The following is a 24,659-nucleotide window of genomic DNA, read 5'->3' as shown; positions in this document are numbered from 1 at the left end:
CGCTCTTTGCGGTTCTACGTTTCCTGCTCTTGGCTCCGCTTCCTGCGATTCTGCACTTGGCTCTGCCTCCAGCTATTGGCTCCGCCTCCTGCTTTTGGCTCCGCCTCTGGCATCTCTGTTATTGGCTCTAGCTCCTGTGCTTTCGCTCTGCATCCGCTCTTGATGTCTTCCTCTACCTTTTCTTAAGTCCTCCTGTCTGAAAAGGTTCTTACCTGTTTTACAGTTTCTGTTTTCGTTTGGTTTCTGGAGCCTTCTCTGTATTTTCTATTAGGAGGTGACCTGTCTTTATACCCAGTCCTTAGATCTTTTAGGGACCTCCTTCCCCCTATCTATAGGTCTTCGCTTGAGATTAACCTAGGATCATCGGTGGGTCTATTCGCAAGGCATGGGTCGCCCACCCTTTGGACCGTGTTCTAACTATCCCTTTGTCTCGTTCTTTGGCTTTGATCTGGACCTGGACTGTGACCTGACTTACGCCTTTGTCTTTTCCCTTGTCTAGCTTTGTAATCTCTTGGTATTCACTCTGGAACATCTAACTCTTCTGCCTCACAGTCTGTCTGTGAATAGTGACTGTAACAACTCTGCTGGCATCACAGCATGGCCTCACATCTCTCACACAATCTTACCCACTGCTCCAGGCCATGATGTGGTTTCTGTTTCATGCCAGCTCCATGTTCTGTGTCTCTGCTCTGTGCATGCTTCATGGCTATGTGTATAGGGGGCCGGCGCCTGAACTCTCTGGTTCTTATAGGAATCAGGTGCTTCTGTCCAATCAGTTCCTGACCAATTACCAAGAGGCCTCCTGTATATAGTGCAGCTCCACCCTGTGCTCTGGGCCTGTGCAATGTGTTAGCTCAGTTAGTGTTTAGCTGCTGAGTTTGCCTGGCCTTGCTCTGAGTTACTCCCTCTCTGGAGGCTTTTCTCTGTGCTATTGCCTTGATCTTGTAGTCCGCCCTCCAGGAGGCAGAATATCCTGGTCCCTGTGTCTTTGTCCCTGTGTCTTGTTCCATTGCCTTGTCTGTACTTTGTCTTTTCTCTGTCTCCTTGTCTGTGGCTTCCTTCCCTGCTTTGTCTTTCCTTGTGTTCTCAGTCTGCTTACACTCCGCACTCTTGCGGCTCTGCACTCAGACCTTGCTTCGCACTCTCTGGCTTTGCTCTGTGGCTCCGCTCTTTGCGGTTCTATCTGGCTCCACTCTTTGCGGTTCTATCTGGCTCCGCCTCCTGTGTTTCTGCACTTGGCTCCGTCTCTGCTTTTGGTTCCGCCTCCAGCGTCTCTGCTCTTGGCTCCGCCTCCAGCGTCTCTGCTCTTGGCTCTGCCTCCAGCGTCTCCGCTCTTGGCTCCGCCTCCAGCATCTCCGCTCTTTGCTCCGCCTCCAGCGTCTCCGCTCTTGGCTCCGCCTCCAGCGTCTCCGCTTTTGGCTCCGCCTCCAGCGTCTCCGCTCTTGGCTCCGCCTCCAGCGGCTCTGCCCTTGGCTCCGCCTCTTGCGGCTCCGCCCTTGGCTCTGCCTTCTCCTTCTCTTCTCTTAGTTCCACCTTCTACTCGTACTCAGCCTCCTGCGTTTCTGTTCTTGGTTCTAGCTCTTGTGCTTTCGCTCTGCATCCGCTCTTGCGGTCTTTCTCTACTTGTTACTTAGTCCTCCTGTCTGAACAGGTTCCAACCTGTTTCACATACCTGCCTGCAGACCGGTCCCTACCGGTTCTTCCTATGTTCCAGCCGTACCCGCCTGCCTACCAGAGAGCCAGCCGTGTCCGCCTGCCCGCCAGTGTCTCTGTTGTACCCGTCTGCCTAACTGTGTCCCAGCCGTGCCCGCCTGTCAGCCAGAGTGCCAGCCGTCCCCGCTCCGTTCCTTAGTAGGATCAGCAGCCACAGCCAGACATCACCCTGGAGTGGCACCTGGTAGCTTCCTATTGCACAACTCTGACCTCACCATCAGAGGCTCCAGCGAACACCTAGGAAGCTACTTAGTTGCGCCCCTTCCAGGGAAGTTTGGTCTGTGGTCCAGTGGGGCCACACCCCCGTATGCCCGCGCCAGCCAGTCTGGGCGCGTGCGTGACAGTGACTAGAGTCACAAGTTGATGTCACTGGACCAAGGGAACGCAGTGGACGAAGTGTATATGGACTTTTAAAAAGCTTTTGATATGGTGCCACACAAAAGGTTGATACATAAAATGAGAATAATGGGGATAGGGGAAAATATGTGTAAGTGGGTTAAGATCTGGCTCAGGGATAGGAAACAAAGGGTGGCTATTAATGAAGCGCACTCGGACTGCGTCGCGGTTAGCAGTGGGGTACCACAGGGGTCAGTATTGGGCCCTCTTCTTTTAACATATTTATTAATGATCTTGTAGGGGGCATACAGAGTGGAATTTCAATATTTGCAGATGACACTAAACTCTGCAGGGTAATCAATACAGAGGAGGACAATTTTATATTACAGGATGATTTATGTAAACTAGAAGCTTGGGCTGATAAATGGCAAATGAGCTTTAATGGGGATAAATGTAAGGTCATGCACTTGGGTAGAAGTAATAAGATGTATAACTATGTGCTTAATTCTAAAACTCTGGGCAAAACCGTCAATGAAAAAGACCTGGGAGTATGGGTGGATGACAAACTCACATTTAGTGGCCAATGTCAGGCAGCTGCTACGAAGGCAAATAAAATAATGGTATGCATTAACCCCTTCATGACCAAGCCTATTTTGACCTTAAAGACCTTGCCGTTTTTTGCAATTCTGACCAGTGTCCCTTTATGAGGTAATAACTCAGGAACGCTTCAACGGATCCTAGCGGTTCTGAGATTGTTTTTTCGTGACATATTGGGCTTCATGTTAGTGGTAAATTTAGGTCAATAAATTCTGCGGTTATTTGTGATAAAAACGGAAATTTGGCGAAAATTTTGAAAATTTCGCAATTTTCACATTTTGAATTTTTATTCTGTTAAACTAGAGAGTTATGTGACACAAAATAGTTAATAAATAACATTTCCCACATGTATACTTTACATCAGCACAATTTTGGAAACAAATTTTTTTTTGCTAGGAAGTTATAAGGGTTAAAATTTGACCAGCGATTTCTCATTTTTACAACGAAATTTACAAAACCATTTTTTTAGGGACCACCTCACATTTGAAGTCAGTTTGAGGGGTCTATATGGCTGAAAATACCCAGAAGTGACACCATTCTAAAAACTGCACCCCTCAAGGTACTCAAAACCACATTCAAGAAGTTTATTAACCCTTCAGGTGCTTCACAGCAGCAGAAGCAACATGGAAGGAAAAAATGAACATTTAACTTTTTAGTCACAAAAATTATCTTTTAGCAACAATTTTTTTATTTTCCCAATGGTAAAAGGAGAAACTGAACCACGAAAGTTGTTGTCCAATTTGTCCTGAGTACGCTGATACCTCATATGTGGGGGTAAACCATTGTTTGGGCGCACGGCAGGGCTTGGAAGGGAAGGAGCGCCATTTGATTTTTTGAATAAAAAATTGGCTCCACTCTTTAGCGGACACCATGTCACGTTTGGAGAGCCCCCGTGTGCCTAAAAATTGGAGCTCCCCCACAAGTGACCCCATTTTGGAAACTAGACGCCCCAAGGAACTTATCTAGATGCATAGTGAGCACTTTGAACCCCCAGGTGCTTCACAAATTGATCCGTAAAAATGAAAAAGTACTTTTTTTTCACAAAAAAATTCTTTTAGCCTCAATTTTTTCATTTTCACATGGGCAACAGGATAAAATGGATCCTAAAATTTGTTGGGCAATTTCTCCTGAGTACGCTGATACCTCATATGTAGGGGTAAACCACTGTTTGGGCACATGGTAAGGCTCGGAAGGGAAGGAGCGCCATTTGACTTTTTGAATGAAAAATTATCTCCATCGTTAGCGGACACCATGTCACGTTTGGAGAGACTCTGTGTGCCTAAACATTGGCGCTCCCCCACAAGTGACCCCATTTTGGAAACTATACCCCCCAAGGAACTTATCTGGATGCCTAGTGAGCACTTTAAACCCTCAGGTGCTTCACAAATTGATCTGTAAAAATGAAAAAGTACTTTTTTTTCACACAAAAAATTATTTTCGCTTCAATTTTTTCATTTTCACATGGGCAATAGGATAAAATGGATCATAAAATTTGTTGGGCAATTTCTCCCGAGTACGCTGATACCTCATATGTGGGGGTAAACCACTGTTTGGGCACACGGCAGGGCTCGGAAGGGAAGGCGTGCCATTTGACTTTTTGAATGGAAAATTAGCTCCAATTGTTAGCGGACACCATGTCGCGTTTGGAGAGCCCCTGTGTGCCTAAACATTGGAGATCCCCCACAAGTGACCCCATTTTGGAAACTAGACCCCCCAAGGAACTTATCTAGATGCATATTGAGCACTTTAAACCCCCAGGTGCTTCACAGAAGTTTATAACGCAGAGCCATGAAAATAAAAAATATTTTTTCTTTCCTCAAAAATGATTTTTAGCCTGGAATTTCCTATTTTGCCAAGGGTAATAGGAGAAATTGGACCCCAAATGTTGTTGTCCAGTTTGTCCTGAGTACGCTGATACCCCATATGTGGGGGTAAACCACTGTTGAGGCGCACGGCAGGGCTCGGAAGGGAAGGCACGCCATTTGGCTTTTTAAATGGAAAATTAGCTCCAATCATTAGCGGACACCATGTCACGTTTGGAGAGCCTCTGTGTGCCTAAACATTGGAGATCCCCCAGAAATGACCCCATTTTGGAAACTAGACCCCCAAAGGAACTAATCTAGATGTGTGGTGAGGACTTTGAACCCCCAAGTGCTTCACAGAAGTTTATAACGCAGAGCCATGAAAATAAAAATAAAAAAATATTTTCTCAAAAATGATCTTTTAGCCTGCAATTTTTTATTTTCCCAAGGGTAACAGGAGAAATTTGACCCCAAAAGTTGTTGTCCAGTTTCTCCTGAGTACGCTGATACCCCATATGTGGGGGTAAACCACTGTTTGGGCACATGCCGGGGCTCGGAAGTGAAGTAGTGAAGTTTTGAAATGCAGACTTTTATGGAATGCTCTGTGGGCGTCACGCTGCGTTTGCAGAGCCCCTGATGTGGCTTAACAGTAGAAACCCCCCACAAGTGACCCCATTTTGGAAACTAGACCCCGAAAGGAACTTATCTAGATGTGTGGTGAGCACTTTGAACCCCCAAGTGCTTCACAGAAGTTTATAATGCAGAGCCGTGAAAATAATAAATACGTTTTCTTTCCTCAAAAATAATTATTTACCCCAGAATTTTTTAATTTTCCCAAGGGTAACAGGAGAAATTTGACCCCAATATTTGTTTTCCAGTTTCTCCTGAGTACGGTGATACCCCATATGTGGGGGTAAACTACTGTTTGGGCACATGCCGGGGTTCGGAATTGAAGTAGTGACGTTTTGAAATGCAGACTTTGATGGAATGCTCTGCGGGCGTCACGTTGCGTTTGCAGAGCCCCTGATGTGGCTAAACAGTAGAAACCCCCCACAAGTGACCCCATTTTGGAAACTAGACCCCGAAAGGAACTTATCTAGATGTGTGGTGAGCACTTTGAACCCCCAAGTGCTTCATAGAAGTTTATAATGCGGAACCGTGAAAATAATACATACGTTTTCTTTCCTCAAAAATAATTATTTAGCCCAGAATCTTTTATTTTCCCAAGGGTTACAGGAGAAATTGGACCCCAAAAGTTGTTGTCCAGTTTCTCCTGAGTACGCTGATACCCCATGTGTGGAGGTAAACCACTGTTTGGGCACACGTTGGGGCTCCGAAGGGAAGTAGTGACTTTTGAAATGCAGAATTTGATGGAATGGTCTGCGGGCGTCACGTTGCGTTTGCAGAGCCCCTGGTGTTCCTAAACAGTAGAAACCCCCCACAAGTGACCCCATTTTAGAAACTAGACCCCCCAAGGAACTTATCTAGATATGTGGTGAGCACTTTGAACCCCCAAGTGCTTCACAGACGTTTACAACGCAGAGCCGTGAAAATAAAAAATCATTTTTCTTTCCTCAAAAATGATGTTTTAGCAAGCATTTTTTTATTTTCACAAGGGTAACAGGATAAATTGGACCCCAGTAATTGTTGCGCAGTTTATCCTGAGTATGCTGGTACCCCATATGTGGGGGTAAACCACTGTTTGGGCACACGTCGGGGCTCGGAAGTGAGGGAGCACCATTAGACTTTTTGAATACGAGATTGGCTGGAATCAATGGTGGCGCCATGTTGCGTTTGGAGACCCCTGATGTGCCTAAACAGTGGAAACCCCTCAATTCTACCTCCAGCACTAACCCCCCCACACCCCTAACCCTAATTCCAACTGTAGCCATAACCCTAATCACAAACCTAATTCCAACCCTAACCCTAAGGCTATGTGCCCACGTTACGGATTCGTGTGAGATTTTTCAGCATCATTTTTGAAAAATCCGCGGGTAAAAGGCACTGCGTTTTACCGGCGGATTTTCCGCGGATTTCCAGTGTTTTTTGTGCGGATTTCACCTGCGGATTCCTATTGAGGAACAGGTGTAAAACGCTGCGGAATCCGCACAAAGAATTGACATGCTGCGGAAAATACAACGCAGCATTTCAGCGCGGTATTTTCCGCACCATGGGCACAGCGGATTTGGTTTTCCATAGGTTTACATGGTACTGTAAACCTGATGGAACACTGCTGCGAATCCGCAGCGGCCAATCCGCAGTGTGGGCACATAGCCTAATTCTAAAGGTATGTGCACACGCTGCGGAAAATGCTGCGGAAAATGCTGCGGATCCGCAGCAGTTTCCCATGAGTTTACAGTTCAATGCAAACCCATTGGAAACAAAAATCGCTGTACACATGCTGCGGAAAAACTGCACGGAAACGCAGCGGTTTACATTCCGCAGCATGTCACTTCTTTGTGCGGATTCCGCAGCGGTTTTACAACTGCTCCAATAGAAAATCGCAGTTGTAAAACTGCAGTGAAATGCGCAGAAAAAACGCGGTAAATCCGCCATAAATCCGCAGTGGTTTAGCACTGCGGATTTATCAAATCTGCAGCGGAAAAATCCGCAGAGGACCAGAATACGTGTGCACACACCGAAACCCTAACCCTAGCCCTAACCCTAGCCCTAACCCTAGCCCTAACCCTACCCCTAACCCTAGCCCTACCCCTAACCCTACCCCTAACCCTAGCCCTAACCCTAGCCCTAACCCTAACCCTAACCTTACCCCTAACCCTACCCCTAACCCTAGCCCTAACCCTAACCCTAGCCCTAACCCTAACCCTAGCCCTAACCCTATTCTAACATTAGTGGAAAAAAAAAATTCTTTATTTTTTTATTGTCCCTACCTATGGGGGTGACAAAGGGGGGGGGGTCATTTATTATTTTTTTTATTTTGATCACTGAGATAGATTATATCTCAGTGATCAAAATGCACTTTGGAACGAATCTGCCGGCTGGCAGATTCGGCGGGTGCACTGCGCATGCGCCCGCCATTTTGGAAGATGGCGGCGCCCAGGGAGAAGACGGACGGACCCCGGCAGGATCGGTAAGTATGATGGGGTGGGGGGAGCACGGGGGGGGGGATCGGAGCATGGGGGGGTGAATCGGAGCGCAGGAGGGGTGGAACGGAGCATGGGGAGGGTGGAACGGAGCACGGGGGAGTGGAACGGAGCACGGGGGTGGAACGGAGCACGGGGGGGTGGATCGGAGTGCAGGTGGGGTGATTGGAGCACGGGGGGGTGATTGGAGCACGGGGGTGAGCAGACAAGAGCACGGGGGGGAGCGGAGCACAGGACGGAGGGGAGCGGGGCAGTGTACTGGGCAGATCGGAGGGCTGGGGGGGCGATCGGTGGGGTGGGGTGGGGGCACATTAGTATTTCCAGCCATGGCCGATGATATTTCAGCATCGGCCATGGCTGGATTGTAATATTTCACCCGTTATAATAGGTGAAATATTACAAATCGCTCTGATTGGCAGTTTCACTTTCAACAGCCAATCAGAGCGATCGTAGCCACGGGGGCTAAACTAAACTACCACTCCCCCTGTCCCTGCAGATCGGGTGAAATGGGAGTTAACCCTTTCACCCGATCTGCAGGGACGCGATCTTTCCATGACGCCACATAGGCGTCATGGGTCGGATTGGCACCGACTTTCATGACGCCTACGTGGCGTCAAAGGTCGGGAAGGGGTTAAAAGAGGCATAGATGTTCATGAGGAGAACATGATTTTACCTCTATACAAGTCACTAGTTCGACCACACTTAGAATACTGTGCACAGTTCTGGTCTCCGGTGTATAAGAAAGACATAGCTGAACTGGAGCGTGTGCAGAGAAGAGCGACCAAGGTTATTAGAGGACTGGGGGGTCTGCAATACCAAGATAGGTTATTACACTTGGGGCTATTTAGTTTGGAAAAACAAAGGCTAAGGGGTGATCTTATGTTAATGTATAAATATATGAGGGAACAGTACAAAGACCTTTCTGATGATCTTTTTAATCATAGACCTGAGACAGGGACAAGGGGGCACCCTCTACGTCTGGAGGAAAGAAGGTTTATGCATAATAACAGATGAGGGTTCTTTACTGTAAGAGCAGTGAGACTATGGAACTCTCTGCCGTATGATGTTGTAATGAGTGATTCGTTACTTAGATTTAAGGGGGACTGGATGCCTTTCTTGAAAAGCATAATGTTACAGGGTATATATATATATATTAGATTCCTTGTTAGGGTGTTGATCCAGGGAACTAGTCTGATTGCCGTATGTGGAGTCGGGAAGGAATTTTTTTCCCCAGTGTGGAGCTTACTCTTTGCCACATGTTTTTTTTTGCCTTCCTCTGAATCAACATGTTAGGGCATGTTAGGTTAGGCTATGGGTTGAACTAGATGGACTTAAAGTCTTCCTTCAACCTTGATAACTATGTTACTATGTTACTATGTTTGTATTGTCAGGTGACTTCAAGCGAATGGATTACTAATGGAGAAGCATCTATAAGACACTCATCCATTACTAATCCTATAGTTATATAGTAAATAAAGACACAGCCAGCAAAAAGTCTTTTATTTGAAATAAAACAAAACACACTTTTCCTTTTTTATTTAAAAATGACACACTTAGGCTATGTTCACACATTCCTGATTTCCCTCCTTTTTTTTCAGGACTAAAAACCGCAGCTCTTGGCAGAAAACGCAGGTCCTTTTTTGGTGCTTTTTTTGGTGCTTTTTTGGTGCGTTTTTTGATGCGTTTTTTGATGCGTTTTTTTTATGCAGTTTTCTATGCAGAGTCTGTGTGTTTTCTAGGAAGTTTTTTAGGGTTAAAATGGCTGAAAATACCCTAACCCTACCCCTAACCCTACCCCTAACCCTACCTCTAACCCTATTCTAACCTTAGTGGAAAAAAAAAAAAAATCTTAAATTTTTTATTGTCCCTACCTATGGGGGTGACAAAGGGGGGGGGGGGGGGGTCATTTACTATTTTTTTTATTTTGATCACTGAGATAGGTTATATCTCAGTGATCAAAATGCACTTTGGAACGAATCTGCCGGCCGGCAGATTCGTCGGGCGCACTGCGCATGCGTCCGCCATTTTGCAAGATGGCGGCACCCAGGGAGAAGACGGCCGGACGGACACCAGGAGGCCGGGTAAGTATAAGGGGGGGAGATGAGGGCACGGGGGGGCGTCGGAGCACGGGGGGGTGGCATCGGAGCATGGAGGGGTGGGATTGGGGCACGGGGGGCCAGCCACACTGCAGCGGTTCTGCACCACAAACCGCAGAAAACCCGCAGATATTTTTTTCATCTGCGGGTTTTACTGCGGGTTTGACCTCACAATGGAGGTCTATGGGTGCAGAACCGCTGCAGTTCCGCAAAAAGAAGTGACATGGTACTTCTTTTTTACCGCGGCTATTCAGCGCGGTTTTCGCGATTTTCCGCAATGTGGGCACAGCAGTTCTTGTTTTCCATAGGGTACATTGTAATGTACCCTGCATGGAAAACAGCTGCGGACCCGCAGCGGGAAAATAGCGGCGATTCCGCATTAAAAAAAGGATGGTGTGAACATGGCCTTATACTCACCTAACGCCTAATTCCACCGAATCCCTGTAATAAAACAAAATTAAGAAACAACAATATCTCTCACTTGCCCGTTGTTCTTTCCCACGTCGTAATCCATGTCTGGGGGATAAACAGTTTTCAACCTAGACAGTGCCAAGATGCGAACGTTTAGGCTGAGAACCACTGGTGAATGAGCTGCAGGGCAGGATCAGTGACTAGCGTTGACTTCATCGAGGTTACTGCAGGTCACCGAGGCTGCGTTCCCAGCTGGGCTGAACTGTGGTGACCTCCGTGTGATCCCCGCTAGCACCGTAAGAAAGTCTCACGGTGTAGAGGCAAGTTCACCGCAGTCTCTGTGATCAACAGTAACCTCGATGACATCTCCACTAGTCACTGATGCTGTGCTCACAGCAGCTCATTCACCAGTGGTTCTCAGCCTGGAGGGTTGCGTCTTGCCATCATCCAGGTTGAAAACCCTCCAGACATGAATTATAGCGTCTTTTGACAGCGTGAGAACCACAAGTGTCTGATCGGTGGTAAAATCATCATCAAGTGGTATTTGCCGTGCTGTCATACACATGACAGCATGGCAATGTCATGTCGGATGCTATTCACACTAGGGCGTCCGATAGACAGTGGTAATTCCATTTACGACCACTATACGCTCAGTGGCGCCGGCTAGACTTTATCCAGGTTTCTCGGGGTTAATTCAGTTGGTAATCGGGTTGGAGGTTGGGTTACGCCCATGGCCTTTAAATAGTCTTGCTGGACTTTGGGCGTCAACGATTATAGCTTGTGCCTCGTGCCTAGTGATTCCGGTCTGGAGTGGTGGTCTTGGAGAAGTGATATCGTATCTGGTGGTGTATGATCCGTTGTTATATTTCTCCTTCCTATATTTGTATTTGTTTTGCCCTGTGCACATTATCGTATTTTCCTGTGTGCTTGCGGCGTGGTGCGTTTTTAGTTTTCCCTGTTTGTGCTTTCTGTGGGGGATTGGTGTGTCTCTTCACTGGGTGGCGGGTGGTGGTTTCAGCATAGGGCTGAAACAGGAGTTAGGGCCAGGCCTGGCGGCCCAGACAAGCACACCATCAGTGTAAATTCTGGGAGAGGGACAGACAGGGTTTCCCCTAGTCTGAGGGATAACGCAGGGGTCCGGGTAACCAGCCTTAGTCTCTCTTGGCAGCCCTATGACAGGCAAACACTGGATGTTTTGGTACCCGAACCCTAACTTTTTGTAACTATTCGACCGAACCCGAACATCAAGGTGTCCGCCCATCTCTACTGATATATACACTGTGAGCCCCAATAGCCTCCTATATACACTGTGAGCCCCACATAGCCTTCTACATACACTGTGAGCCCCATATAGCCTCCTATATACACTGTGAGCCCCACATAGCCTCCTATATTCACTGTGAGCCCCACATAGCCTCTTATGTACATACAAACATTATTATTATTATTATTTATTGTTATAGCGCCATTTATTCCATGGCACTTTACATGTGAGGAGGGGTATACATAATAAAAACAAGTACAATAATCTTAAACAATACAAGTCATAACTGGTACAGGAGGAATGAGGACCCTGCCCGCGAAGGCTCACAATCTACAAGGGATGGGTGAGAATACAGTAGGTGAGGGTAGAGATGGTCATGCAGCGGTTTGGTCGATCGGTGGTTACTGCAGGTTGTAGGCTTGTCTGAAGAGGTGAGTCTTCAGGTTCTTTTTGAAGGTTTCGATGGTAGGCGAGAGTCTGATGTGTTGTGGTAGAGGGTTCCAGAGTAGGGGTGATACGCGAGAGAAATTTTGTATACGATTGTGGGAAGAGGAGATAAGAGGGGAGTAGAGTAGGAGATCTTGTGAGGATCGGAGGTTGCGGGTAGGTAAGTGCCGGGAGACGAGGTCACAGATGTATGGAGGAGACAGGTTGTGGATGGCTTTGTACGTCATGGTTAGGGTTTTGTAGTGGAGTCTCTGGGCAATGGGGAGCCAGTGAAGGGATTGACAGAGGGGAGAGGCCGGGGAATAGCGGGGGGACAGGTGGATTAGTCGGGCAGCAGAGTTTAGAATAGATTTGAGGGGTGCGAGAGTGTTAGAGGGGAGGCCACAGAGCAGGAGGTTGCAGTAGTCAAGGCGAGAGATGATGAGGGCATGGACTAGGGTTTTTGCAGATTCATGGTTGAGGAATGAACGGATTCGTGAAATATTTTTGAGTTGAAAGCGGCAGGAAGTGGAAATGGCTTGGCATGTGGTTTGAAGGAGAGATCAGCATCAAGGATTACCCCGAGGCAGCGAGCTTGTGGGACATCCCATAAACATGAAAAAAACAACACATACTCACCTAGCTCCCATTTGGCTGGGGCTCTGCTTCTGCTCCTGTGCACTGTCTTTCCGCAGTGCGCAGATGACATGATTAAATGATTGCCCCTCCTCCCCCAATGTATTCACTGCTGTCTGCATTCTGAGGATGCAGATAGCTGTTACGGCAGGTAGACGGCGGACGATTGAGGGCATGGTCGGTCTTGTGGGCCACTGTTTCAGTTCTTTGGCTGTCTCTGTCTGCGGGACAGCCTAGAACAGCCAGAGGGCCGGATGTGCCGCACTTTGCCCAGGTCTGCTGTAAATAATTTGTCTGGTCACAGCATATTGATGAGCTATCCATGGGATAGGTCATCATTATAAGATGGGTGTTAGTCGAATAACCAGCATCCCCACCATCAGCTGTTGCTTACTGTGGTGGAGGCTGGATGTGAAAACTTTGAGTAGATCTGCAAATCACAGCTTGTTTCAATGGGCGACGGCCACTGCAGGTACGCAGAACAGCTCCTATAGAGGAAGGCAACTCTGCTCAAAGTTTTTACATCTGGTGGGCTCTTGAGCTTCTAAAAACTGATCATAGGTGTGTCAGAAGTTGGATTCCCACTGCTCTCAAATTGATAACCTATCAAGGAGATAAGTGATCAATATGCTGTGATCAGAAAGCATATGTGGTGCATGTAAGATCCCAATATTATGTATTGTTGAAATCATTGTCTACTCTGGGGTTATAAAGCTCTGCGTTGGAAAAAAAAATTGAGCTTTAATCACTCTGTACAGTGCCTTGAAAAAGTATTCATACCCCGTGAACTTTCCACATTTTCTCATGTTACACCCACAAACTTAAATATATTTTATTGAGATTTTAAGTGATATACCAACACAAAGTAGTATTTGTGAAGTGTAAAATAAATTATACATGGTTTTCTAAATATTTAAAAAATATAGATCTGAAAATTGTGATGTGCATTTGTATTCAGCCCCCTGTAGTCTGATACCCCTAAATAAAATCCTGAGTGACCAATTGCCTCCAGAAGTCATATAATTAGAAAATTGAGTCCATCTATGTGTAATTTATTCTCAGTATAACTACAGCTGTTCTGTGAAGGCCTCAGAGATTTGTTTGAAAACATAAGGGATCAAACATCATCATCAAAACCAAGGAACACACCAGACGGGTCAAGGATAAAGTTGTAAAGTTGTGAAGATGAGTAAAGCAGGCTTAGGTTATAAAAAAATAGCCCAAACCCACTGAGTACTGTTCAATCCATTGTCTAAAAATGGATGGAGTATGGCATAACTGAAAAACTACAAAAATCTGGCCTTTATGGAAGAGTGGCAAGAAGAAAGTAATTTTTGAAAGCAAGCCCTAAAATGTCTCATTTTTAGTTTGCAAAAATCCATGTAAGCTATCATGTGGGAGAATGCACTCTACTCAGATGAGACCATAATAGAACTTCCTGTGCTATATGCAAAATGCTATGTGTGGTGGGAAACTAACACTGCACATCACCCTGAAAAATCATGCCCACCGTCAAACATGGTGGTGGCAGGAACATGCTGTAGGGATGCATGTTTTCTGCAGGGACAGGGAAGCTGATCAGAGTTGATGGGAAGGTGGATGGAGCTAAATCCAGGGCAATTCTAGAGGAAAACCTGTTAAGGGCTGCAATAGACTTGAGACTGGTGCATAGGGTCACCTTCCAGCAGGACAGCAACCCTACACATACTGCCAGAGCTACAATTGAACGTTTAAAAGCAAAGCATATTCATGTGTGTGAATGGCTCCATCACAGACCAGACCTAAATTTCACTGAGAATCTGTGTCAATACTTGAAAATTGCTATTCACAGACATCTCCATCCAAATCTCACTGAGGTAGAGCTAGTATGCAAATAAGAATGGGCATAAAGCTGGTGGAGACATCCACCTAAAGACTTGCAGGAGTATCTCATTGTAATTATGTATGAGGGAATTTATTGGAAACATCGCAAATGAATTTGAGATTCTGCCTTTTACCCAGCAATGGTGACCAAGGGAAATTTGGAATTTTGTATGGTCACCTTCCATAAAACAGAAATGCTGTCAGCATCAGAGCCATCAGTCTTGTTGCTCTTGCACAAGAAGATGGGTATAAGTGCCCAGAACTGGAGACTGGATCATGGCAGTACCTGAACAGTAGTAGTTGGTGGAGAATGATGTCTCCTTGCACAGGTTGTTACTACTGCAGCAAAAAATGTGGTTGGCAATGCATCAACAACGTGCAGGAATGCAGCAACTGATGAAATATGCCAATTAGAAGCGTTCATGGTTTCTAATAATTGCTGTCAGATATTTATGGAGTTTGGCTACTTGATAGCTTAGAGAATATGTAATGAGGTTCAGAGTTGAGTGTGGCTCTTAATAGAATGGACTTTGGTTGCAGAAAATGAGATAAGATGTAGAGTATTTTGTAAGAAGTAGCAGGATCAGAGAAAGTGCTTGTTACTGTGTTACATAGAAGGACAGAATATGGGCTGTACTTTCTCTCCGGACGCAAGACTACTTTCTTTTCTTTTTCATTTTAGCCTTTTGATTTGCAGAGAGAATATTAACTCTCACGTTAACGTTCTCACTTCCCCCTGGCTGTTCCATATCAGAATTTGACGGCTTATGTTGCAATTAATACTCTGAGCTGGCATGAAATTAGTAATATTTGACATTGCTTTTACAATGAAATATTACATTGCAATCATTGTATAGACTAAAATGTGAAATTGTTCATTAATATAAAAAAGTGTTAAGATTCCATGGAGACGCTCATGCGTCATTATCTGGAGGAAACTTTGACCATAGTGACTAATGTGATTGATTGTGTTTTCTTCTCAGGATCAGTTAGCGGATATCTACTTGGACAGAATAGTCTCTGCTACGAGGCACTGTCATAGAATAAAGATCCCCCTCTGACCATTTGTAATTCCTTGACTTTCTCTCTGGGCACTTTTGTGGACGTGGACACTTTGTGGACTTGGTAAGGTAGTTAGACATGGCATTTCTCACTCACCTATTGGCATGCATCTTTGGAACCGGTGCATGGGTTGCCATTAATGGTCTATGGGTAGAACTTCCACTTATCGTGAATGATCTTCCTGAAGGATGGTACTTACCATCCTACCTTACTATCCTCATCCAGATGGCCAACATCGGACCTCTATTTGTTACTGTAATGCACAAAGTGAAGCCTGGCTGGCTGAAGGAAGTCGCTGTTATATACACCATTATTGCTCTTGGAATCGTGGCCTCATTCCTTCTGGCTTTTTTCTGGAAAGAAACCACATTGATAGCAGGACAGATGCATAGTACTGGATTCCTGATCCTAACCTTCTTCCTTTCAGTGGTGGACTGTACCTCATCAGTGACTTTCTTGCCCTTCATGATGCAACTGCAACCTAAATACATCACTACATATTTCATTGGCGAGGGGCTCAGTGGTCTCATCCCAGGACTGTTGTCCTTGATTCAAGGTGTCGGGATGATGAAGTGTGTTAATGTTACCAGTAATGAGAACACAACCTGGTTGAATGCTACTGATGATGAATATTACATAGAAACCCAATACTTTCCAGCCAAGTTCTCAGTTCAGGTCTTCATGTTTCTCTTGTCCATTATGATGGTCTTCTGCCTGGTGGCTTTTTTCTTCCTAACAAGACTATCCCAGGAAGATCCCAGCTCCAATGCTTCCTTAATTCAAAGTACGGTCACCCTGAACTCAACCACTGATGTAAACTTATCATGTAATACGGGTCCTTCAGATACAAGTAAAAGCACAGAAGACATCCTTCATGGCAGCGGGACTCCATCAGACTTGGATAACAATTTAGCAAAGTATTCTTGGGGTCACTATGCTCTCATTTACTTCCTTACCGGATGGGTGAATGCTCTCACCAATGGCATCCTACCATCTATACAGACATACTCTTGCATGCCGTACGGTAACTTGGCCTACCATCTCTCTGCTGCCCTGGGCTCCATGGCCAATCCTTTGGCTTGCCTAATTGCCATGTTTCTACCTAGCAGGTAAGTGTCCCAAATATCTAGAACAGACTAGAATATGTGAAAAACTACAAAATGTAGTAACCAATTTATTAGCATAAATTACTGGAATAAAGACGTCTTTAGCTAAGGAAATGGAAAACTTATTGAAGTCAATGTGTTGTTAGGCAGGTATTCAACAAGTATATTTAGCATAAGTGATGGTTCTTAAGGAAAGTAAACATATCAACGATCCATATATCGGTAAAGGTCAGGACCACAACCTTTTTCTGAGATGGATAGTACTCTCCTTAGTTGCAGACCAGGTCATTCATTTGCACAGGCTGTACACATGTTTATCACTTGCTGCAGACCAGCCTTGGTTGTTACATCTGAAAAGTAAATACACATAAGTATTGCTTCATAGTGACTTAGTCTAAAGGTACCGTCACACTAAACGATATCGCTAGCGATCCGTGACGTTGCAGCGTCCTGGCTAGCGATATCGTTCAGTTTGACACACAGCAGCGATCAGAATCCTGCTGTGATGTCGTTGGTCGCTGCAGAAAGTCCAGCACTTTATTTCGTCGCTGGACTTCCTGCTGACATCGCTGAATCGGCGTGTGTGACGCCGATTCAGCGATGTCTTCGCTGGTAACCAGGGTAAACATCGGGTTACTAAGCGCGGCCCTGCGCTTAGTAACCCGATGTTTACCCTGGTTACCGGCATAGTTGGTCGCTGGAGAGCTGTCTGTGTGACAGCTCTCCAGCGACCAAACAGCGACGCTGCAGCGATCCGGATCGTTGTCGGTATCGCTGCAGCGTTGCTTAGTGTGACGGTACCTTAATAACACAATGTCTATAAAAGTTTATACCTGGGCATATTATCACCAAATTAATCATTATTCAAGTTAATCATTAATCTCACTATTAAGTACTGAACACCTACCTCTGTCTACTGCCTTTGACCCCAATATCCAAACCACACATCTCACCAAAACTCAATCATCTTTGGTAGCTGCTATTCTATTTGGGAAGGGAAAATATAATGGGTTGTCCAGTCTTAAGCTACAAGTCTGCAGTCGCTCTATGTGACTGCAGACTTGTGGATCCTCACACTGTGATGTGCACACTGCATGCTGTGAGGATTCTCTGTTGCCGGTGCTGGGAGCTGTGGGCACCTAAACACAAGTATGTGATTTGCCTACATGCCATCATGTGCCGACTAGATTGACACACTCGCACTGAGCAAGGCTGTATCGAAAGAGGCTGGATAGAGTTTAGTCGGAATGTGGCCGGTAGTATGCAAATAGCATACTTGCGGTCTCACAACTGCCTTCTCCTGGAGCCAAAGAATCAAAGTGTTAATAATTTATTTTTATCAGTTAACAAAATGCAAAGTGAATGAACAAAAGAGAAATCTAAATCGCATCAATAATTGCTGTGACCGCCTTTCTAAAGTACATCAATTCTTCTAAGAACACTTATACGCAGTTTTTGAAGTAACTCAGATGGGAGGTTGTGCCAAACATCTTGCAGAAATAACCACTGATCTTCTCTGAATGTCCCTTGTGCAAATCCTTCTGTCTTTGTAAGGAGGTGACGGAGGTCGTCATATGCTTCCCTCTCTTTGGACATTGTTCACATTTGATGCGTGCGGTGGTTCCAGAGCATTTATATGTGTTAATGTGTTTATGTACTGCAATGTGAATGTATTTGATATGTGTCGTGTACACAATTAGGAATATAATAGAAGGTAGTATAGGACAATAATGGGATTAGAATAAAGGGAGCATGTTAGGGACAGGGAATAAGAGTATTAGTTTAGGTATAGGCAGCATAGGGGTTTTCCAGACTGGTAAGAGTTACAGAGTAGTGTAGTGCAGAACAGTGGGGATGTACTGTAGAGAAGACACTTCCTGGTTAGTGAACAGAGCCCGAGCAGCCATGCCCGGGGCGAGAGTGGAGATGTAGCAGTGAATAAGGACAGTCTTACAGCCGTGGGGTTAAGGTTACTTCGGCAAGAAGGGGCCCCAGGCAGGCCGTCAGCAGCTTAAACGGAACCGTTCCAAAGAGGATCCGGCGCGCTGGAACATGACAGGGATTGTCCAGGAAGAGCAGTGATTGCTGGAACAGGACAGGGATTATCCAGGAAAGAGCAGTGATCGCTGGAACATGACAGGGATTGTCCAGGAAGAGCACTGATTGCTGGAACATGACAGGGATTGTACAGGAAGAGCACTGATTGCTGGAACAGGACAGGGATTGTCCAGGAAGAGCAGTGATTGCTTGGAAGACAGGAAAGCCCTAGAAAAGTCACCGTGTACGCACTGTGCCACCTCTGTACTGAAGACCCTGCTGATAAGTAAAGTTAACTTGTTAAGAATGGACACTGTCTCCGGAGTTGTTTGTGAGACCCACGGAGCTGAAGCTGGAATGATGGAAGCAGAGGGGGCTCTGGTCATTAATGTCAGTGTTCTGTTTCATTTGTGGGGCGCCAGGGTGTGGGAACATAACAGCTCGTTGCCACGACTATCACCCTGGCCGCCTTACATCTTCATGTAATCCCAGACAGACTGGATTATGTTGAGATCAGGGCTCAGTGAGGCCATATCACCACTTCCAGGACTCATTGTTCTGCTTTATGATGAAGATAATTCTTAAAGGGAAACTGTCAGTAGAATCAACCCTCCTAACACATCTATATGGGCATGCAGGTCCTAGAAAGTTAAATAAAATGATAACTTGATAGTTGCAATCCGATGTCTTATTCCAGAGAAATCCACATTCTTCTTAGATGTAAATGAGCTGTTAAAGAGAACCTGACAGGTGATACCTGCTGCATAATACAGGAGTAGCAACACAGCCAAATATCTTTGACTCTGAAACGCTGTGGAATTTCAGAGAAAATCATATATTAATAGCTGCTGGGGACCAAGCCGCACTGTAGACTAATTGGATACGTGGGTCCCTGGCAGATTCTCTCTGCCCGCTACCCTGAATTGACAAGTCTCTGCCTATGTGTATGCATAGGCAGAGACCTATCAATCCAGGACTAGGAAAATCCGCCAAGGACCCGCCTGTCCAACTCATTTACAGAGCGGCTAATAAAGTATGTTTTTCTCTGAAACGGCATTGCCAGTGTGAGACATGTAATGGCTGATACTGTGCTTTCAATTTCATAATCACACACAGCTCTGCAGTGAGATCAGAACTAACACAGTAAAGCAAAGCTAGCATAGTACAGTAGAGCTAACAGTTCAGCTGAGCTAACAGTACAGAATAGCTGAATATATTATTACAAACATTTGCATCAGCACTTGAACTCTCATAGTGCTGGCAGCTCTGCTGCAGCTGTGCCTGATTATAATCAACACAGTACAGCAGAGTTGAACCTTGTCTCATTACAAACATAACAAGCACATTTGCAGTTGTCCTCTCACAGTGCTGTCAGCTCTTCTGTACTTCATTTTCCCCCACACTGGCTGCCTGTGAGATGGAAGCTGAAGCACTAGGAGAGGACATGTGCTGTTGCAAATGTTTTTGTAATGAGGTAAACTTTAATTTTGCTGTATTTTGTTAGCTATGTTGTACATTGTTAGTTCTGATCTCACGACAGAGCTGTGTGTGATTATGACAGCAGACTTCCAGTTAATACATGTCTCACACTGGTAACTAGATCTCCACTTATTTAAAATAATCTCTGGACACAGATTCTCAGGGAGATCTATTTCTCTCTAATAAGATATCGGATTAGGAAAAATTGTAAACACTAAAATGGGGTAGTAAAAACAAATCAATCTGTATATAAAAATATCATGTAATTAAAAATATTGAAATAAAACCCCAGTGAAAACAAAGAAAGCGAGTGGAAACCACTCATATGAGTAAAGGACAACCAACCACCTAGGGCAAAAAGACCCAAACCCAGAAAAGGATCACAGAGCAGGGTATACGTGTTATAATCATAGATCTTTATTGGTAGTGGTGATACACATAAATAGAAGTGCACATGTTGGATAAAATAACAAGGATAAAATCTCCAAAGAAGTTATATATAACAACCAATATAGGTATAAGGTGTACCCAATAAGGAAATATATATATATATCAGGGCTCCAGGAGACAAAATAGAGTAATACTGTGAGACCATGTAGTGATAAAATGTAAAAAATGTGGCGTGAGCAAAAAATATAAAGGGATAAAAACCCGTAATAGGGTTGTAGAAATAACTAATATATACTTAAAGTGCAATGTGTGCGAATGTGCAAAGCTGCAGAGTAACACTGGTGTAAGAAACTCTCACAATGTACTAAGTGCTGAACCACACAGTATAACCCAGGCAAAGGGTAAAAAAATAGACAAGGAAAAGTTTATAATGGAGCTCCTGTACCTTATGGTGTCACCGTATCCAACAGAACGCACCCTGTTGCGTTTTTATCCCTTTATATTTTTTGCTCACGCCACATTTTTTACATTTTATCACTACATGGTCTCACAGTATTACTCTATTTTGTCTCCTGGAGCCCTGATATATATATATTTTTCCTTATTGGGTACACCTTATACCTATATTGGTTGTTATATATAACTTCTTTGGAGATTTTATCCTTGTTATTTTATCCAACATGTGCACTTCTATTTATGTGTATCACCACTACCAATAAAGATCTATGATTATAACACATATACCCTGCTCTGTGATCCTTTTCTGGGTTTGGGTCTTTTTGCCCTAGGTGGTTGGTTGTCCTTTATAAGATATCGGATTGTAGATATCAAGGTATTAATTTATTCAACTTTCTCTGACCAGCATGTTCATATAGATGGCTGATGAGGTTTAATCCTACTGTAATGCTGCTACAGTGCAGTATAGCGAAGCCTCCACCGGGGGAGCTGGTGAGGGAAGTGAGGCTGCACACACAGCGTAGCACCACAGAGCAGCAGCACAGGCGCCACCAAGTGTCAAGAGAGTGGTCAAACAAGCCGAGTCAAAAAACAGTCAGGAGCAGAAGTACCAGATGTTGCAGCAGTACACGTGGTCAGGAACAAGTCAGGGGGTTCAGCAACGGTTGGAAGCAGATAAGACAAAGACAGAAGGCAGAAGTGAGTCCGAATGCAAGCCAGCAAAATGCATCAGAGCTAAATAGCAAACCTGAACCCAGAATGAGGCAGAGCAAAGTTAACTCTTGACATGATCAGCTCATTAAAAGGGCTAAACCCCGGAACGTATCATGGCACCTACTGATAGATTCTCTATAATGACATTGGCTGTAATAAATTTAATAAATAAATCATATGTCTCCCTAATAGTACTATGTGATGGATAAGTATCTGCCAATATTTCTCAGCATTGAGGACACCGTTAAATCCTTAAACCCAATTTGCTAAAATACAAACTTACAAGAACCTGCAACATGGGGCGGTGGTAGTTGTTGGCGATGTACTCGTCTCTTACGCCCCAGCACGTTAAATGAAGGTGGGGGTCCTGGCTGAGTGTGTAGTGTATCTGTTAGGGTTGGCGGAACGCACCGAATATATTTATTAAGTAAGATTGGTGCGTTCGCCACCCGGGATCCACCGTGCAGGAAAGAACCTGCTGCTAAGTGAATGGCGGCACTATATGGTGGTACAATGTGATTACACACATGGGTTAACTTCACCCTGTGTGAAGGAAGTGATCCCTGTTAAGTCACAGGGTCGCGGTACCGCACAGAGAGCGCAAGCAAGGAACCACAGAACTCTATCCCAGGACACAGGATTAGAGTTAGTGTAGACCTCTTGTGATCGACACCACAATTGGGGTATCAGAGGTAACTATTATGCACAGAAGTGCATGCTGTGCCACACTAGCGGACGCCACTAACCACCCAGACTTGGGTAAGGTAAGCGCTCTAATATCGCATGGTGCTGCACTGGCGGTCACAGCAATTAGACACTGCTTCATGTGTTAAAGCTGTGAGTTCAGCCGGGCGCTAGATTGCAGCCATACACCTTACGCGAACAGTCATACACAAGGGATGGTTTTTTTAAGGAACGACTTGCACTCATCAACACACACACGATAACAATTGTATACTAGCGCATGGCCGTGCGGTCATGCAAAGCTTATATAGCTGCAGCACGTTCAGGACCCTTCAAAGAAGGACCAATGGATTTGCAGCAGTACCTGAGCATGTGACCCTAGATCTCCATTGAGAGATCTTGCTCTGGGCATGCTCAGTGTGTGCAAAGCAGGACTTAGTCCTAGCACCTACAGGACCTTCCTGAGCATGTGACCCTAGATCTCCACTGAGAGATCTTGCCCTGGGCATGCTCAGTGTGTGCAAAGCAGGACTTAGTCCCAGAAAAGCCTGCTCGCTGCAGATCAGTGCAGGGTACAATAGCAGAGCCTGGAGAGGCAATAGTAACCCTTTGCACAGTACCAGTCTCAGCGAGACGCTGGGAGCAACGTCTCCGCAGAGCAGGCTCCACTGCGGCTGATGCAGAATGGGAGACCGCAGCAGACACGGATCGAGATTCCCCCTGTGCAGCAGAGGAAACTCGACTCCTAACAGTATCACTGGTGAACTGGTTTACCCTGGAGGGAAGTAACTAAGCAACTACCTGATGTTCACTAGAGCCTCTGGTAGTGAGGTTAGGTTTGGCTGCAGGTAGTCGCCTGGTACCACTGCAGGGCAGTCCTCGGGTTTGCGGCAGCTGACTTGAGAGTCAGAGGCACCGGTACAGAGTACAAAAGGAAAAGACTAAATATGATCAGATGGTCGGGGCAGGCAGAACAGGATCAGTAAAAGTAGCAGTCAGGCAGGACATGAGAACTAGTAGGGTCGCCAATGGGAAGCAGGATACAGAAGAAAGGAACTAAAGAGGCAGGAACCAAACGTTTGGACAAGGGGTGATGGGAGGGGCTGGCTTATCTAGAACCTGCTCACATGGGATAGGCCAGGAAGCCAGTGCTCTGCAGGACATAGCAGAGTTAAATTCCTACAGAGACCAGCCATGACCCCCAAATGCCAGATAGAACCACCATTCTTTAGAAGCAAAGCAGCAGGAAACATACTCCATCAAACAGTCCTGATGCGAGGAGACATCACATTTTGACCATGGTGAGTGGGGCAGCGCTGAGGAGGCACACGGATTATTGTCATGACATGTGAATTTTGCCTATGGGGGTGCTACGCCTTAGCAGTCCACATGATGCTGGTAACTTCGACTGGCCAGGACCAAGTCTTGTAAAGTTCAGTGAGCGAGGCCACCACTTAAAAATAAACGGTATTTTACTGAACAATAACTTAGTGGGTATTATGTACAACAGATAGCGGGTGCACAGGTTCATGAACATTTATTTTCGCGAATTTAACATCTTCATATAGATTCTCACTGTCCTTCCCAGAATGACTCAGTTCTGCCGCTCTCGGTCCTGTTTCTTCACCACTACCCAACACAGTACAGTGTATGGGGAAATACGAAACAAGACAAACATGGCAGAAGCGGTAGCAAAATCACACATTTTTTCAGGGAAATGCACAGAGTAATATAAAGTGTACTACCCGAGAGGCAACAAAGTAATATAAAGATAAAAGGAAAGGCTTAACCAAACACTGCTCGCAACAACTTTAGAAATATCCACTAATAACCAGGAAGTGTCCAACTCTCCAGACCAGGACGGTGAATTATTGCTGTCATTACCTGAACAGTGGAGACATCTTAAATAGGGAAAGAGCAGACACAATTGGTTCTCCTGCAGCATGTGACCACAGGCAATCAACAAGCTTAGTTCAGCAAAGGTTTAACTCCTTCTAACCTGACTAGGAGCTGCAGCTCTAGAGGTCGATGCCCGAGTCACTCTGTGCTGACCATAGCTATCTATAGAGTCACAAGGAGGAGTGTCTGGATCTATGGAATCCACAGACTCTGATGCCGCCATGACAGTTGGAGATGTTTGAGATGTTCCTTGTAACACAATGGTACTACAGTCAGTAAATGAGAGTCCTGTACTTCCAGGCACGTCCTTTTCCCCTTAGGGGAGCTACTCTGCCAATATGGCCTTTACTGAGCTTCTCTGGTCGCCGGCGACTTGGAACTACTGCCCGGGAGAAACTCTCATTGTTTCACATTCTCTGCTCTGAACCGTCCTGTTACGTCCTGGACTCAGTATGACTCTGCTTGGCTTGACCGCGTATCGCCAAAACAGGGTCTTTCCCGTACTCAATCTTCCTGACCCCCACCCCATCCCCAGGGGGCCATTCTCCCCTTCTCCTGTAAATTTAAATTAAACACCAACACGT

The 24,659-nt window shown here is 45.4% G+C and overlaps 1 protein-coding gene across 1 annotated transcript in view; it reads left to right on the top strand.

Annotated features, from left to right (window-relative positions):
- The window catches only part of SLC52A3 (solute carrier family 52 member 3), a 78,284-nt gene that overhangs the window by 14,215 nt on the left and 39,410 nt on the right, over positions 1-24,659 (top strand). The window contains exon 2 of the mRNA XM_069755664.1: positions 15,232-16,419. Coding sequence (XP_069611765.1) covers positions 15,389-16,419 — 1,031 coding nt within the window. The 5' untranslated portion in view covers positions 15,232-15,388. The remainder of the gene's footprint in view (positions 1-15,231; positions 16,420-24,659) is intronic.

Source organism: Ranitomeya imitator, chromosome 2 (genome assembly GCF_032444005.1).
Source record: "Ranitomeya imitator isolate aRanImi1 chromosome 2, aRanImi1.pri, whole genome shotgun sequence".
Taxonomy (NCBI): domain Eukaryota; kingdom Metazoa; phylum Chordata; class Amphibia; order Anura; family Dendrobatidae; genus Ranitomeya; species Ranitomeya imitator.
This window is presented reverse-complemented; position numbering and strand designations above follow the sequence as displayed.